This window comes from Typopeltis vanoorti, chromosome 13 (genome assembly GCF_054136105.1).
Source record: "Typopeltis vanoorti isolate ZY-2024b chromosome 13, IOZ_Tvanoo_1.0, whole genome shotgun sequence".
Taxonomy (NCBI): Eukaryota; Metazoa; Arthropoda; class Arachnida; order Uropygi; family Thelyphonidae; genus Typopeltis; species Typopeltis vanoorti.
In genome coordinates, this window is record NC_143561.1 from 2,150,452 (window position 1) to 2,164,587 (window position 14,136).

The 14,136-nt window shown below is 37.4% G+C and overlaps 1 protein-coding gene across 1 annotated transcript; it reads right to left on the minus strand.

Annotated features, from left to right (window-relative positions):
• Window positions 1–2,674: 2,674 nt before the first annotated feature.
• Window positions 2,675–13,893, minus strand: LOC150099884 (protein adenylyltransferase FICD-like). The gene is made up of 2 exons (XM_090403165.1): window positions 13,662–13,893; window positions 2,675–3,642 (listed from the first exon to the last, which is right to left on the minus strand). Exons 1-2 carry the CDS (start codon window positions 13,891–13,893, stop codon window positions 2,675–2,677), a joined length of 1,200 nt encoding a protein of 399 aa, XP_090259291.1.
• Between the last annotated feature and the right edge of the window lie 243 nt (window positions 13,894–14,136).

Below are 14,136 nucleotides of genomic sequence, written 5' to 3' on the forward strand. Positions count from 1 at the left end.
ACTATTTAGTCTTCAGCAGGATGAAATTGAATTTCATATTGAAAAGAATAACATGTAAGAAAGTTTTAAAGTGAATAAAAGTTGAGTAGCTCTCAGATGTGAACTGTAGACTAAAATACACAAAGATTATTGAAGAAAAAATGAAAGAGTTTGAGAACAGGAACCAAACCTTGGAGATTCAGTGGCAAGCCTTCAAGAAAACCCTTATTGATTCAGCCAGAGAGGCATGTGGTGAGGTTGTCTGCAAGGATAGAAAAATCAGAACTCCATGGTGGACACAGGAAGTTAAAGAGGCAGTGAAGGAAAAGAAGAAAGCATATCAAAAGTTCCAGGCAAATAAGTCAGCTTTTACTCTTACAGAATACAGAGACAAATGTAAGAAAGCTAAACAGTGTGTAAAACTAGCTAAACAAAAGTCATGGGAGGACTTTGGCAAGAATATAGAAAATAAATATCAAGAAGGTGGCAAAATATTCTGGAGGTTGTTGAAGAAGCTTAGGAATGGAGGAAAGAGTGCTGTAAAAGGAATTAGAGATGATAAAGGTGAAATGAAAACAGGAGAAAAAGATATCCTTGAAGTATGGAGTAATTACTTTGAAAAACTGCTAAATGAAACAAGCAGTGATGAGAGCACAGTGATAAAAAACACTGACCAGGCATGCAGTCAGGAATACATATCCATACTTGAAGTAGAAAAAGCTATCAAAGGCTTGAAATGTGGAAAGGCAGCAGGAGTAGATGATATTCGACCAGAAATGCTGAAGTATGGTGGTATAAGAGTCTTACAGTGGCTGCACTGCATAGTTCAGAAAGCCTGGACAGAGGGACGAATTCCCGATGATTGGAGTAGAGCTCTCATAGTACCCATATATAAAAAGGGAAATAAAACTGAATGTGAGAATTACAGAGGTATTTCCCTACTGAGTGTTCCTGGCAAGATCTATGCAAGTATACTTGAGAAACGGTTGAGAAGAATTGTGGAAGAAAAGCTTGGTGAAGAACAAGCTGGATTCAGGCCAAATAGAGGCTGTCAGGATCAGATCTTCACTTTACGACAAATAGTCGAGAAAACATGGGAATATAACAAAGATCTGTATTTAAGTTTTGTCGATTTGGAAAAGGCATATGACAAGGTGCCAAGAGAGAAGCTATTCAATACGCTGCAGTTATATGGTGTCAATGGGACATTATATCAAGCAATACTTAGTCTTTATTTGAGTTGTAAGTCAGCAGTTAGAATTGAAGGAAGTACAGGAAGATGGTTTAATGTTAAATCTGGTGTGATACAAGGATGTACATTATCCCCTCGGTTATTATTTATTATCTATATGGATCACATTATGAAGGAAAGTGGTATTAAACATGATATCAAAATTGGAGATGTTAATGTCAGCTCTTTGCTTTATGCGGATGATGTTATACTTCTAAATAAATCCGCTACAAGTCTGCAAGATTCTCTGACTAAATTGAATAGTTGCTTTAATAGATATGGTATGAAGGTCAGCAATAAAAAGACTAAGACAATGAAAATAGGCAGAATCATTGAAAATGTCAACTGTGTTGTGAATGGAGAACTTGTGGAACAAGTAAAACATTTCAGCTACTTAGGCACGATTTTTACTGAAGATGGTAAACTAAATATAGAAATAGACAACAGAATCAGCAAAGCTGGTATCGTGGGAAGTCAATTGAATAAATTCATATGGAATAAGAGAGAAATTAGTCGGAACACTAAATTAGCTGTATACAAGACTGTGTTCAAACCAATTTTAACTTATGGATCTGAGAGCTGGGTCAGAAGTAAAACACTTGACCAAAGACTAGAGACCGCAGATATGAGAGTCCTGAGAAAGATTAGAGGCGTGAACAGATGGCATCAATGGCAATATCATATTAAAAATGAGGATATTGGGAAAGAACTTGACATTGTCAGCATCCAGGAATGCGTTAGCAGAGCTAATCTCAGATGGTATGGTCACTTAAATAGAATGGGAGAGGAAAGATTAGCAAAACAAGTGTTCTCTGCCAGGTTGGCAGGAAAACGACCCAGAGGAAGACCAAGATATAGGTGGATTGATACGGTACAAAGTGCCTTAGACGATAGAAATATAAGATCTGATAATGTTGGAGTCTTGACAAGTAACAGACTGATTTGGAGGAAAATTGTAGATAGGAAGTTAGTAATGATGTAATTTTTTCATGTAGTACTATCATATCCTGTACACCCCTTGAGGGTACATGGCAGGAATTTGATGATGATGATGATGATGATAATTTAATACTGTTTCGTTGGCTCTGATTCGATGAATTCTTTACCTGTTGTAAAACAGTCAAATCCTATTCAGCTTCATTTGGGGATCAATCCGTGAAAGAATGTCCTTGCACATTCTGCTGATTTGAGGTTTATGAAGTCCAGTTTTTGTTCTTTTCTGGGGTTTTAACAGATGGATTGATCTCAGCTAGTTTATCGTGTGTTTGTGCAATTTGCTGATTTCACTGGATGTAAAGCAATAGCTTTTGAATCCATGAAGCAAGCAAAAGTGCCTATTCAATGCGCCATTGGAAATTAACCAGGTTTAAAATATAATAACTGACATAAACATGACGTCACAACAGAAATAAATAAAGATATAATTATTAAAAACTGTATGTGCAATTTAGGATCCACATTCTATTATACACATCTTGCAATAACTTCCTTGGCGAAATAATCCAGTGTCCTTTCGACACATTTAGCGATGAATTTGAAGAAGGGTCTGGTGTCGCCTTTGCACTGTGCTTCTTCGAGGCTTTTGGAGTATTCGGCTTGATCTTCTTGGGTAATAACAGCCGCTGGAAAAGGGTAACCATTTCGCATAAGGATGATGTTCATTAATAACCGAGCTATTCTCCCATTGCCATCTGGAAAGGGGTGGATCGAAACCAATCGATTATGTGCGAATTCTGCTTGTTTCACAGGGTGCAACTTATTAACAGCTTCTGTGTTATTGATGCGGTTAACAAAGTTGACCATTAAGTGCTCTATTTCAGCTTGATCAGGCGGATGGTAATGACCCACCCAAACTGGGCATTCGCGGTAAACTCCTGCTTGCGATGTGTCATCACAAGGAAAAACCAGCCCATGAATGTGTTTGATGTCTTCTAAAGTAATTTGTCTTTGTTTGTCCTTTAAATGCAAGATGTCGTCTAAATTTTTGTGATCATCTTCGATAATATTTTCAAATTCGTTATCTGAATTTGACAGATCTTTTATTAGTGCTAAATTGCAAGGTAGACTCTGCATATAATAATATGGGAAAGTGTTCTTTAAATCCAAAATTGGAGTGATTTGCAGCTTCAACAGCTTTGCATCGATTTCTTTCAAAATAAATGCATCTAATTCTTTTATCTTGGGTTTTATTCTAAATGTATTTTCTTCAGCTTTTTGATGCTGCGGACAAACGAATAAAGCACGTGTATACATGCTGTTAGCAATTTCTACGTCTTCTTTTCGACGCTCAACGAATTCTCCATATTTGGTCATAATATCCGGGTCATTGGGTTTGACTGTCATAGCATATCGATATAGCATATCTGCTTTCTCGTATTTCTGAGATTTTTCCATTTCAACAGCTTTAAGAACTGCTACTGAAGCTTCATGATCTGTAAAAATTGTAAGATGCCATTAATATGGCGTAATAGTTATAACCATAATAATAACCTAATATCAAAATAATGTTAACAAAACGACAGTTTTGCTGGACCATTAATAAGACATCCAAATATGTTTGCTCATTTAGTTCCTGGGGGAGAGCTGAGGAACACAATTTATTATTACTTTGTACACCAAACTGCGTGTAAGTACAATAATGAAATGTCAGATGCAAGGATTAGGGTCGTTGCAGCTTCGAGAAGTAAGTGGCAGGTTGAAATACTTGAAACATATTTTTCAAGTTTCGAAACGAAAGATTAATTTTCTTGGAAACTGTCGTTTTTAAGTGTTCGGTAAGAACACCCAAGATGTATAGAATAGACGATATGTAGGTGGTCATTGAGCCGTAATAATTATTTTGTTGTTTTTTACAACCTTATTCTTTAAGCGTACTTCTTTAATTTATCTCTAGACAAAAAAGTTCCTTTACATAATTTTTTCATAACAACAACGATCAGATTGAAATCAAAAATTACAAATTTTAATAGAGACCTTAACTATAAAATTTCATTAAATTCCATCCAGCTAGAGTGGAATTATTATCATTTCCAAACTTCTTCACCAAAATTTTCAAATAAAAGTAATCCTGTTGGAACTAAAACTGGTCCACAGAGACTGCTTGTGCGTTTGACAAATCCCGGCATTTGCGCAACAAGAAGACGACATTTCCGATATAACTCACTAAATCCGAGCGTTATTGCAATATAAAATGTCGACATGTTGTCCATTTGCAGACCCGAATGTAGAATCTTCAGAAGCTCGTTGAAAATGTGATTGTCACATTGTACTGTGATATTTTATTGAGCTTCCAGAGACAATTCGCGGAAAACATCCAGGCTTACTAACAAGAGGAGAATTACTCCAGCAGGACATTTACATTTTCGTCGAGCTTCTGAAAATAGACAGCACGCAGCACGTCTTAGGAATCCCACAAGACCATAAGCATAAGTTTTTCCGCTGATGGCGTAACCTTAAACTTTCTGGATCCCATTTCGAGCTGCTTCATGTGACAAACACTTCTCCCCATAAACAGGATGCATCTTTTTCTGAATGTCCTTTGCAGGAAGTCCTTTCGCCCAGAAAAAAACGCGCAACGGAACGCTGTTCGACAGTTATACATTCGTCGAGCATGGTCGCCATTTTCGTTTACCGAAAAGAGCTGCAAAACATGCAAATGCGCGCCTGCTGCATGTATTGTCGTCATCCTAAACTTTGCTGCTGCTGAAAGTCACCCACTTCCGATTCATTTCTTCGCTATTTGTTTGTAATTTACTGACTTCTCATCGTAAAAACATATTATAAGGAGATGTGTTTAAGAATACAGGGTTACACGAAAGGAGAAAGTAGAAAAGTAGTGACATGTTGTTTCGAGGTTGATTAGAGGATACGTTGTGATTGTTCGGTGAATTTAGTGCTCCTGTAAAATTGATGATTTTTGCTTGTTTTATTGTATTTTTACCTTAGAAAATTAGTGTTTTATAGTATACTAGTGTAGATTTTAGTGCTTTATTAAGATATTTGAATAATTAGTATAAGTTTAAAATTGCGCCAAAAAGGTCAAAAAAAGTAATGATAAAAAAAAAGCACCACAAGCGAGAACAAGAAGGTTAGCACCGTTGACGAGGTTGTTGGAGTTGTGAAAGCGTTTAATGAAAATGAACTAACCTCCAAAATAGAGAAATTGAAAGAGAGAGACGGCACGGGAATTGCAAAAAGTCAAGAGGCGTTTAAATGAGCAGAGCGAGAAAAAGAAAAATGAACAGGAAAATAAGAAGCAACAAAGCAAGGTAAGTCCGGAAATAACGGAAATCAGGTAAGTGATGTTGTTAGTAAAAAGAAAGAAGTTATTTGGTATGATGACTATAATAATTTTTTATTTATTTATTCGTATGGAGTTCCCTCCCTTTTCTCCACCGTCCCTATTGGGGCGAGTTGAGAAAAGCCATAAATACTTAAAGCCGAGTTGAGCCATAATAAAAGCCGAGTTGAGCCATAAATACTTAACCTCCCCCTCATGGGGGAGGTTAAGTATTTATGGCTGTAGATCCGTGTGTGCACTGGGGGGTTTGCCTGCTTGCGGGATGAAAAACCCCAGATAAACTGGGTGGAAAAACCCTGCAGTCCACGCCCAAGCCCGGCTAACCTGGCTATGGCTGAGGAAGATTCTTAAGCTCATCACGTCGGTGACGGGAATTGAACCCAGGACACTCCTTCCCCAGGCATATGGTTGCGAAGCGCAAACCCACTAGGCAAACCGCGCGAACGGTGACCATAATAAAACAAGCAATTGATGAGGGAGTTATAACATCGTGTGTTTCTGGAGCGAAAATTAAGAATATAACTCAAGTAATTCAAAAACAGAAAAGAAAAGTATATGAAATCGTAGTTGTAGTAGGTATGAACGATTTAACTGGCGATACGTTCAGTATGAGAGAGGAGATGAAAGGATTGCTGGAAGAGGCGACAGTGAAGAGTGAGAAAGTGAAAATCGTCAGTGTTTTACCTCGCTATGATGAAAATTAATTAAGAAGAAGGGCTATGATAGCAAAGGATTCGATGCGTAGGCTATGTAGAAGGAATGGATGCCAGTTTTTGTATGTGTGCAGTGAGTCTGAGGAAAGATTGTATAAGAGAGACAGCCTGCACCAAAATGCGTTTGGTGTCAGCAGTCTAGAAAAACTAATAACTGCTATGAGACCTAACACAGACAGTCAAGGAGACTAAATTATAAAGGGAGGAATGGTGTGAATGTGAGTGTAAGAGCGACAATGGTATAGTACGCCCACAGATTCGAGACCCTTCGACACTTCTTCGCATGTCAAAAAAAGGAGAATCCATTCCGATAATAGGGTAAACAGTCCGTTTTGTGGGATGAGTTCTTTATTATTACACGTCGGAAAATTAACTTCTCTTTTATAATCATTGTAGTTAACTATGTTGTTTGTATAACAGTTAGAAAATTTTACCTATAAAGCACGTGATTTCGCGTGTTGGCGACCAATTCGTATGTCCTTCATTTCTTTCCCCCCTTCAGCATGAATCGACTATTCTTGGCAAGACGCCAAACAGAGATCTACAAACTGTGGGCGAACTATATATAACTGTGTTCATGACGGGAATGGGCTTTATAATCGGAATGTTGACGAGAAAAGAACGATTTTGGCGTTGTGTTCGTCCGGTTCATCAAACGTGTCCAAAATGTCTACAAGTATAAGGCATTAGGAAAGAATAGAGATCTGAAAGTTGTCCAACTGTGTCAGGCAGACTGCAAAAAAAAGTATACAAAAGAACTTGTAGGTAGATTATTATGCTTGTACACGAATGCTAGGAGTATCAGAAACAAAGAGGTGTTGGGACCACTTTGTTTCTGATACTCTATCCACTGTATACTGTATACTGTATCCATGAAGAATAGAGAGGATAGGAGAGAAGTGGCATGCTGCTGATGATATTGGATAGCTTGAATCCAGTTAGAGTTGAGACCTATGAATGTAGTACGACTACGAATAGTAGTATTTCATGTGGCAGTGAGTTGAAGGCATCTGGTGTGAGGTGGAATCTGACAAGATCAATTACATAGTGGGGTGTGTTGCAGACCTGGTGGATTGGTTGCTGGTGATGAAGAAATGCATCACCAAATAGAAAACACGAGAGCGAAAAGAGTAATCATAATGGAAGAATTTAATTATATAAATATTGATTGGGTAGCAGTAGAATCTCATGAGAAGAATAAAAATGCATTTATTGAGCTGTTGGGGGACAACTTCGGGACTACCCTTTCTGCATTTGTAACTCTCAGGTCATCTGGATTTAGAAGAGTGATTGCTTTATATTTATCCTTTCTTTTACCTGCAGAATATCGGTAAAATTCTTTTGGTTATTTTTAGCACACAGAGCCAGTTTCTTTTCATACTCAGACTTTGCTTTCCGTACAACAGTTGTGACTATTCTAGCCTGCTGCTTATAACGTTCATAATGGACGTCATCCTTATGCAAACGCTATTTCTTCCACATCGTCCTTTTCTTACGAATCTCTTGCTTAATAAGATTGCACATCTATTTGTCTCCTACTCAATTTATTCTTCTAACTCTCGGGAGACATTCTGATATCGCATCATTTAAGTATTGTTTAAATGCTTCCCATACACTGTCGATATCCTTTCCATCCAGCAACCGATCCCATTCCACTGAACTCAGTGTACTCATCAGATGGTCATAAATCCCTGCTTTGTAGTTCAGCATGTAACCTTTTCTGAATGAAACATTCATAAACTTAGTCACTTCCCAGGTGAGCACTACAGGATCACTGTCACCAGCCGGAGCAGAATAGTTACGTCTTTAACTGAAATACCCTCTGACACTATAATCAAATCTAACACTCTTTGACCTCGAGTTCTTTCTGTCACATGCTGCTTGAGGAAGTTGTCCCGCAACAGCTCAATAAATGCATTTTTATTCTTCTCATGAGATTCTACTGCTACCCAATCAATATTTATATAATTAAATTCTTCCATTATGATTACTCTTTTCGCTCTCGTGTTTTCTATTTGGTGATGCATTTCTTCATCACCAGCAACCAATCCACCAGGTCTGCAACACACTCCACTATGTAATTGATCTTGTCTGATTCCACCTCACACCAGATGCCTTCAGGCTAATTAGTGCCCATTTTGTTAAAAGCTATCAACTTGGTGTACTCGACATTGGGCTCACTGTTACCTCTTCACTCGATGAAGAAACGCAGCTACGGGAGACCGAGGTATTAGAGCTGTTGCACAAATTGAATACCAGTTTAGCAATAGGGACTAATGGAATATCAGCACGTGTGCTAAAAGGGTGTTCAGCTGAACTGGACATTCCTCTGACCAGGCTATCAATATGAGTCTCAGAACAGGGAAGATTTCGGAGGAATAGAAGAATGTATAATAAGGGTGGTGCCAAATCCGAAGTATCCAACAATCAACCAATCTATCTCAGGAGTGGTGGTGAAAATTTTGGGAAAATTGGTTAGAACTCGCATTCAGAAATGGGTTGACAGTGAATCTCTACTTTGCAATGAACAAGATGGGTTTACTAAGGGAAGGTCATGTTTTAGCGACTTGCTCACATTGTATAATAATGTTAGCATTGAACTAGACAAGGGAATGGATATAGCATGATACTTTTGGCTTTTGACAGAATACGGCATGGTAATCTGTTGCATAAATTGGAGAATATTGGTTTAGGTCATAGAATATTAGCATGGATAAGAGGATGGCTGACTGAGAGATTTCAAAAAGAGGTATACGGGGTGGACCTGAGTCTGCAACGTTTAAGGTAACAAGTGGTGTATCACAAGGATCAGTGCTTGGTCCAGTGTTATTCAGTCTGTACATTAATGCTATTGGGAAGGATTTGAAAACCGACATGCAGCTATTTGCTGATGATGCAAAGAAAAGTACGGTAATCAGGAATGCGGCTGATATGCAGTCTTTGCAGAATGATTTGAATAGGCTGGAATTGTGGGTATGGGAAAATACTGTACATGTCAGTTCTACGTCAGTAAATGTAACGTCATTCACTTAGGCATGATTAGATATCTGATGTCGTATTATATTGGTGGGATTAGGCTAGAAGCAAGTGATGAGGCTAGGGTTTTGGAGTGTTGGTAGGTAGGAATTTGAAGTTCAGGGGTCATGTGGCAAAGATTGTAAATACAACTCAAAAGATAATTCAATGCTGAAACGAACGTTCACATGTAAAGATAAGGATGTTATTTTGCATCTTTACATGGCCTTGATAAGATCCCATTTAGAGTATTGTGCATATGTCTGGTTTCTGTTGTGATTCTGATATATTGGACAGAGTACTAAGGATAGTGTTAGAATTATATCAGGATTGTGGAATACTGATTATGAAGAGATATTGAGAATTTGTAGACTGCAGACACTAGCAAACTGGAGAAAGAAGGATGGCATGATTGTGACTTAGAAACTTCTGAAAGGTTCATACAGGATTTCATTTGATTGAATTTTTCAATTTACGGAGGGTGGGAAAGGACAAGAGGACATCGTTCGAAGCTGAGAATGAAGGCCGCTAAGAAGTGGCGAGGGCTAGATTTTTCTCACAGAGGGTGGTGCGTGATTGGAATGGATTGCCATTGGATGTCGTGAAGCAGTGTGAATGAATTCAATAATCAGTATATCTGGTGCATGTAGTATGTGGTTTCCACCCATGTCTGTCTCTAACTCCTTTGGCGGTTTCTCTTAATGATAATAATAATAATAATGCCGTCGACATGACATCCATGGAGAGCGACCAGTTTACTTTTGATAACGTGTCCTCGGCAGTGCTTCTACTACTCCCTCCTCAGGGCACGACATAGTAGTGTAAGTGAAGTGCCACCCTGATTCTGCACCAGCTGACTTGTTGTCTCGTTATTTACAGTACTGGACCTGTACTGTCTGGAGACCCTTCTGCATCGGACCGAAGTTGTGAAGAAAATGTGGTTTGCTTTCCAGTTGCTAAACCCATCGGGAACATACATACAATTGGGAGAAAAATGTTATTGCAAATGAAAATACAAAGATATTATGGACCTTTAAATTTCAGACAATAGACATCTGGAACACAAATATGCCAAAAATCACTGGAATTGGACAGTAACATGTGAGCTTTATTGAAGTTGTAACACCAGGAGGCAGTACAGTAGAAGAAACTCTCATGAGAAATTGATTATAGTGATCTGGAGATTGAAATTCAACCAAATTCGAACAAATAAACAAAAATTTCTAATTTTCGTAGGAACACTAGCAGCAGATACTAATAATGGTACTGTGGTTGTGAAGAAACACGTGGTTCTTTGAAATTATTAAATATTTCAACATTAATCACGAGTCTATGCGTATACTGTCCGCATACACTCGTGTGGAAGATATCGTTTTGAACTTCACAAGTACATCACACACACTGGTGAACCGACGTGTGCAACAGGACGGAACACATATCATTGCTATCTTACTGATGCTTGTGGAAGCTGTTGAGCAAGCACCTTCCACTTTAGCTTAAACTGATGTACTAGACGATGTCACATGACTTGGGAAGTGCCGACACTTTCTGCTGCAAAAAGACACACTGTAGGCGTACAATATTCTTGATCACTTCAAAGTGACCAATGCTCTTGGTCACTTTGAAGTGATCAAGAGTATTGTACGCCTACAGTTTATAGAACCAGAGCTGGTAGATTGCCAGGAATATTCATGCTAAAGGGGTGAAAGTAATAAAGGATGTAGGAATTGGTCACCAACACGCCAAACCACGTGCTTTCTTGTCTGTGGCTGTAGTAGCTTGATTTTTGTTATCGCTTTTTTGCATTATTTTTTTTTTAATTATTAATTTTTGTGATGGATCCAGTACAATCAACAAGTTCTGGTGTTAAACCTTTCAGTAGCTCTTGCAAAAGAATATTGCATAATGTGCTGAGATTCTGCGAAAAAGAATCGTTAGACGGCAGTCTCCTCGTTCCAATTTCTCATGTCACAAAACGTGCAGCTGAAATTGCTGACGTATCGGAGTCGACTATTAAAAGAATTCGTAGGGAATCAAAAGATGAAGGTAAGCCAAAATTTAAATCTCCTAAAAAGCGCCTGAGAAAGAAAACCATCGAAAACGTTGCCTTGAATGATTCTCATGTAGTCGTTATAAGAAGAAATATTCACTAATTTTATGTGGTCGAGAAAAAAAGTGCCAACTGTTCCTGAAATTGATTAGAAAGAAAAAATGAATTTTCTTTCGAAAGGAGAAACTTTAAGTAAAATACTTCATGAAATCGGATTTTGTTTCAAAAAAGTCCCAGAATAAAAGGATACTTATCATGGAGCGAAGTGTCATTATTTTATATAGAACGCAGTATTTGAGACCAGTACGACGTTTCAGGGAGGAGAAAAGACCGATTGTGTATCTAGATGAAAATTTGGATTGAGAGTAATTTAACTTATGGAAATATGTTAGCGATCTAAAGAAAAATGCGAAGTGCTACAAACCGGAAATGCCTCGCGGCGCATAATAATTTTGTGTGCGGATGGAGAAATGGATTTTTTAATAAATTCACTTACTTTACAAAGCCAATTCAACTACTGGAGATTACCATGGGCAAATGAATTCTACGATCTTCGAAAAGTGGGCAGAAGAAAAACTGATTCCAAACCTTCCTAAAAATGCTGTTGTTATAATTGATAACGCTTCATATCACTCTATTCCATTAAACAAAGTTCCAAATTGGTCTGAAGTGAAGCAAGTTCTTAGGGATTGGCTCTCTGCAAATAACATTCCCCAGATATGCAAAAAATTGAATTGCTTAATTTGGTCAAAAGAAACTCGCCCACAACTAAGCTATTTAAATTCGACACGATGCTCAAAGAGCATGGATTTCTAGCTTTGAGGCTACCACCATATCGTTGCGATAGTAATGCTATTGAGTATGTTTGGGCAGAAGTGAAAAGTTTCATTCGCCATCACAACGGAACTGGAGATATTAACATGTCAAAACTTTTTAAGCTTTCAGAACAGGCGATTGAAAGTATTACAGTTCAAAACTGAGGAAATATTGCTTTCATGTCACCTCATTGGAAAATATGTATTGGGACAGAGACGGAATTATCGAAGAATTATGCGAACTTTGGGTGATCAATGTAAGTGAAATTGATGGCGATTCGGACACCGATTCAGATGACTATGAAGATTCAAAGGATTTGATAATGGTATTATTTATAACTTTTATGCAGTCACAACTAGTCATAAAATAATTAATCAGTTTAGGACATTAAAGTGTCTCAGGTTCTCTCAACTGTAAGTTTAGAATATCAACGTTCATTTTTCAAAAAATTTGTTTCTCTGTATAATTATTATTATTTTGTACGAAACTTTCTTAAAAATAAAGTTAAAAATAAATTTCGTTACATTTTTTATACTTTTTTTTTTAATTTGTTAATACTGTACGTAATTTTTTTCTAACTGTGATATAAACAAAATAGTTGCCACTTTAAAAACTAGAAATTTCATAAAAGAAAATCTAATTTTCCGACATGTAATGATAAATTACATGTCGGAAAATTAGAAAGACGTTTAAATTCAACGCATTGGTATTTATTTTCATTTTCCTTTATTTACAGCTAATTAGTTGTATAAGTGCTTTTTTTAAGTGCATTTTTATGGTAACTGAAGAAATTTCCACGAAACTTCTCATTCTTAAGATAGGAGAGGGAACGAGGAATGTAGATAAAAGTGCAGGTGGCTACTTTGAATCTGATTCTCCGACATAATGAAAGAAAAAAAGAAAAAAAACGACACAACACAACATGAAAGGCATCCTGTCTCCGACAGGATGCCTTTCATGTTGTCACAGACACTTACATTTTATTGTTGATTCTTTAGTTGAACTTTAGTCGTTGACTACTAAGGTTATCATATTTCTGATAGGTGGCATATTTACTAAGTTAGTGTGAAGATTTAATTTAATGGATTTGCTGGGTTTTTTTTTAAAATGTTTACACGTAGTGTCGTGTAATAGCGTTGATCTCATTCGTTAAAATTCGTTTAACTGTGTTTTAAGTGGTGTTTGTAATGGTTGCAAAAATTCACCTGACATTTTCTGGTGCATATGCGCGGAGTTAGTGGTAAAAAACAAAGAAGAAACATTACAGATTTCGTGAAAAAGGTCCTATTTTGGGATGAAACTTGGTGACTTTGATAACCATGGGCGCCACATGTAGTATGTTCCATTTGTGTAGAAGAACTTAGAAGGTTATCGAAACGAGACAAAAATCTTTCCGTTTCGGAATTCCCATGGTATGGCGGGAACCCCGCAACCATAACGATCACTGTTACTTCTGTTCTTTGAATGTTCAAGGTTTTAATGTGAAAAATAAAAAAAGACATTTCCTATCCTAATTTACCATCTGCAATACGACAGTGGAACATGGTCCTGAAATACCCATGCCAGCACCTCTACAAAGTTTAGAAGAACCACTCAGCAGCGATTCAAACGAAGAAGTTGAAGATTTCAATGATGGCGAATACAAAGACAGTGGCCCACCTGAACTTTTTTTCACATACCGATATAAACGACTTTTCAGAGATTTGGGTCTTCCTAAGGAATCTGCAGAACTACTAGGCTCGAGACTAAACGAAAAGAATTTGTTAAACCCATGGCACTTCTTTCTCATGGTCCCGTGTGAAGATTGTAAGAAAAGAAACTTTGTTTGTCTCGGTATAGTTTGTATTAGATGTTTTTGTAAATAACTCTTTTGAAGCTAACCGCATATACTGCTTTAATAAGAATATGTTAGAGTGTTAAAAACAAAGGCAATGGTTTTGTCACCGAAGCTGTACATGGCGGCATTGGAAAGATTGTTATTGAAACTTGTATGTATGAGAAAGGCTTGCAGGCTCTAAGTGTAAACATCTCC